Source organism: Coptis chinensis, chromosome 8 (assembly GCF_015680905.1).
Source record: "Coptis chinensis isolate HL-2020 chromosome 8, ASM1568090v1, whole genome shotgun sequence".
In the NCBI taxonomy this organism is placed as follows: Eukaryota; Viridiplantae; Streptophyta; class Magnoliopsida; order Ranunculales; family Ranunculaceae; genus Coptis; species Coptis chinensis.
Genome location: NC_141463.1, coordinates 46,221,928 through 46,226,408, shown reverse-complemented (window position 1 = coordinate 46,226,408; position 4,481 = coordinate 46,221,928). Strand labels below are relative to the sequence as shown.

Below are 4,481 nucleotides of genomic sequence, written 5' to 3'. Positions count from 1 at the left end.
ATCTCTATCAAGTTTTTGGCGCCATTGTTGGGGATTGTAGTGGCATAATTGAACGTTAAAACACTATTTTTCATATTTTGTGATTTTTCATAGTTAAAATTAGTCATATTGATAATTTAAGTTTATGTTTCATATTTCCTGCATAAGATCATAGGAACAAGTTCCTGACCTCTGTGATAAGTTTCCTGAAAATTTTGAAACCCACCTGTGAGGAACTTAGAGTGCATCCACGTTCTAGTTTGCCTTTCATAAAGCGCGCCCGTGCTATTTCTTGTTTTTTGCGAGTTTAGTACAGAGCGCACACGCATTTTGGTCCTGATTTTTCTGAGCGCACACGCCCCTCGACCTATATACTGAGGCATCTGATTTTTTTCAGGCTACTTTTAATTGCTGTGAGGAACCCAGAACTGTGCTTGTGCAAGTATACCAATGCTGGAGGACACAGCGAAACTAAGGGAGTTATTTTTCTTACTCGTAGTTTAAATTTGTTCGTCTTGGGTTCCATAATAGTTAAATAAGAGTCCTAGGTTTTAGAAATAGTTTATGGTAGTAACTTGGTTTTATAATATACCTTTTGCACCGTTTGATCCTGAGATTGAACGCACTCTCCATAGGAGAAGTAGAAATCCTGAGTTAGAGGTACCCGTAACTTTTGTTGGCAATACACCAATTTTTGTTGACATGGAGGGTAATAACAATGATGTGGTTGCCCAAGTACCTAGATCTATTAAGGAATATATATATCCTACTAGGACAACCCGACCATCTTACATCGTTCCCCCCGCAAGCAATGTTAATCACTTTGAGTTGAAGCCCAATCTACTAGGGTTTAGGGGAATGGAGGAGGAAGATCCATATCTTCATGTGAGAGAATTTGAGGATATTTGTGGGACTATTAAGCTTCAACAATTTAGTGACGAAGCTATAAAATTAAAATTATTCCCATTTTCTCTTAAAGAAAAAGCCAAAAGTTGGTTTCACACTCTCCTATCAAATTCCATAACGGGATGGGAAAAGTTATGCATTGTGTTTTTAAAGAACTTTTTCCCTAATCATAAAGCGACTGCTTTTAGAAAAGAATTGTCATCTTTTCGCCAAACTGATGGAGAGTCATTATGGAAGTGTATGAAGAGGTTTAAGGACATGCTCTTGCAGTGTCCTAACCATGGCCTAGAGAATGGTAGGCTAGTGCAGATTCTCTATGAGGGTCTCGATTTTAATTATAAGGCTATGATTGAGACCATGAGTACTGGGGATTTTTGTGATAAGACTGTGGAAGAAGGGTGTACCTTTTTAGAAGAAGTCTCTAAGAAGGTCCAGCAATGGGAAACTAGTCATGAGCCTAAGAAGGTAGCTAGTAGTACTACACAGAATGGTTTGTTCCGCGTTGACATGGAATTCGAGATGAATGCTAGGATGGCGGATTTAATTAGACAAGTTGAAGCTCTCGAGCTAGAAAAAAAGGCAAACTTTCTAGCTCCAGTTAACAATGTTAATGCCTCTGGGTATCTTTTGTGCGAAAGTCTTGACCACGTTATAGATAATTGCCTTGGCTTAAATGCATGCAAGTAAATGCTTTTAATTCATACCAAAATCCAAGTAATAATCCTTTTTCTAACACGTATAACCCTGGGTGGCATAACCACCCCAATTTGTCTTGGTCTAAGGGTATACATCAGGGAGGCCCCGTGGATAACTCGAACCCAGCACCACAGTATGCACCTCAACCACCTAAACTTTCACCTATAGAAGAGGTCATTGCTCAATTAACACAAAACACCATGAAATTCCAGGACACAACCCAACAATTTATGCAAGCCAGTCAAACGGCTACTCAGGATAATGCTCAAGCCATTAGGAAGATTGAAATCACCATAGGTCAAATTGCTAATACTTTGAATGAGAGGGACAAGGGTAGGTTCCCTAGTCAACCAGTGGCTAATCCGAGGAGTCAGTTGGAAATAAGTTCTAACTTAAACCAGGCTCACCAGGAGCAAGCCAAGTCTATCACTGTGCTTAGAAGTGGAAAACATGTTGATAATAGGGTTGAGATGCCTAAGGACATTGAGGTTAGATCTGATCTTGTAGAGTGTGAGCAAGAAGAGAGTGAGGTGAGTGAACATAATAGTCATAACACTTCTAGGAAGGGTGTAGAACCTCTTACTGTTGTTGAGACTAATCTTGTGCCATCTTATATACCTAAAGCTCCTTTTCCCCAACATTTGATTCAGGCTAAGAAAGGTTCTAATCTTAATGAAATAATGGAGATGTTTAAATAGGTTCAAATAAATATTCCGTTACTTGATGATATAAAACAAGTTCCTTCCTATGCCAAGTTTCTTCAAGATTTGAGTACACAAAAACGTAAGTTGAATGTGCACAAGAAAGCTTTCCTAAATGAGCAAGTGAGTTCTATTATCTAAAACTGAACCCTACCTAAGTTTAGAGATCTAGGATGCCCTACTATTTTTTGTGTTATTGGTGATTATATGATTGAGAATGCATTACTTGATTTGGGAGCTAGCGTTAATTTGTTACCTTATTCGGTTTATTTACAGCTGGGTCTTGGTAAGTTGAAACCTACACCAATTACTCTTCAATTGGTAGATAGGTCTATTAGGATTCCACGTGGTGTTATTGAGGATGTTTTGATTTAGCTTGATATATTTTATTTCCTTGTTGATTTTGTTGTTCTGGATATACAACCTGTTCAAGATCTTAAACACCATATTCCGATCATTTTAGGTCGTCCCTTTTTAGCCACTTCTAATGCTATCATTAACTGTCGTAATGGAGTGTTAAAGCTTTCTTTTGATAATATGACTACAGAACTTAATGTGTTTAATATGGGTCAAGAACCTCCTGAACCTGATGATTTTTGGGATGTTAATCTTATTGATAGTATAGTTCACGAGATTTTCTTGGAGAGTTATTCTGATGACCCGCTTGAGTCTTGCTTAACTAATTCTGGTAATGGTTGTGATGTAAATGATGTCATTTGTGAAGTTAATGTGTTTCTTGATGCAACCCCAATTTTAGAAACTGATTCGTGGAAAGCCACAATAGAGCCTCTGACTCCATCTGAGTCTACCCCAGTCTCTTCTGTAGAGAGTCCTCCTAAGCTAGAGTTGAAACCATTACCTGATACTCTTAAGTATGTTTTTCTAGGACCTGATGATTCTTTACTAGTTATTATTGCTTCTAATCTTGATAGTGAACAAGAGGGTAAATTAATTAGGGTTCTTAAAGAGCATAGAGTAGCTTTAAGGTGGAATATTGCTGATATTAATGGTATAAGCCCAACTGATTGTATGCATCATATTCATCTTGAGAAGGATGCTAAACTAACCCGTGAGTTTCAACGACAACTTAATCCTAACATGAAAGAGGTAGTGAGAGCCGATGTTCTCAAGTTGTTAGATGCGGGTATCATTTATCCAATCTCCGATAGTAAATGGGTGAATCCTGTTTAGGTTGTCCCTAAAAAGTCTGGGCTTACAGTAGTTGAGAATTCAAAGGGCGAGTTAGTGCCCACCCGTATGACTACCGGGTGGTGTTTTTGTATTGACTATCGTAAGTTGAATTTGGCCACTAGGAAAGATCATTTTCCCCTTCCGTTTATTGACCAGATGCTCGAGAGGTTAGCCAATCATAAGTACTATTGTTTTCTTGATGGTTATTCCGGTTATTACCAAATATGTATTACACCTGAGGATCAAGAAAAAACTACTTTTACTTGTCCTTTTGGAACTTTTGTCTACCGGCGTATGCCTTTTAGGTTATGTAATGCACCTAGTACCTTCCAGCGATGCATGCTTAGTATTTTCTCTCATATGGTAGAAAGGTTTCTTGAGGTGTTTATGGATGACTTCTCAGTGTTTGGGGATTCTTTCGATGAGGGTTTGCACCATTTAGAATTAGTGTTAATTAGGTGTAAGGAGAAGAACCTTGTGTTAAATTGGGAGAAGTGTCATTTTATGGTTCAACAAGGTATTATTCTTGGTCATATTGTTTATAGTAAAGGCATTGAGGTCGATAAGGCCAAGATTGATGTCATTTCTGGCCTTCCATCACCTAGGACTGTGAAAGATATTAGATCATTCTTAGATTATGCTAGATTTTATAGGCATTTCATTAAGGACTTTAGTAAGATTTCTCATCCCTTATGCAATTTACTTGGTAAGGACATCACTTTTGTCTTTGATGAAGATTGTTTGAAAGCTTTTGAGAAGCTTAAGCATTTATTGACTACCGCTCCTATCATACAACCGCCTGATTGGAGTGAGCCTTTTGAGTTAATACGTGATGCATCTGACTATGCAGTTGGGGCTGTTTTAGGTCAACAGTTTGACAAGTTGTCCCATGTTATTTATTATGCTAGTCAAACTCTTAATGATGCACAGATGAACTACATTACAACTGAGAAAGAGTTGTTAGCTGTTGTATTTGCTTTAGACAAATTTATGTCTTATCTCATAGGA

General features: G+C 37.9%; 1 protein-coding gene across 1 annotated transcript; it reads left to right on the top strand.

Moving 5' to 3' along the window:
- The first annotated feature begins 837 nt into the window (after positions 1–837).
- Positions 838–1,572, top strand: LOC147481659 (uncharacterized). The gene has a single exon (XM_086579001.1). The coding sequence runs from the start codon at positions 838–840 to the stop codon at positions 1,570–1,572; it is 735 nt and encodes a 244-aa protein (XP_086435127.1).
- Positions 1,573–4,481: the final 2,909 nt, after the last annotated feature.

Coding starts and splice junctions, on each gene's coding strand:
- LOC147481659 (XM_086579001.1), top strand. CDS start 838: ATGGAGGAGGAAGATCCATATCTTCATGTGAGAGAATTTGAGGATATT.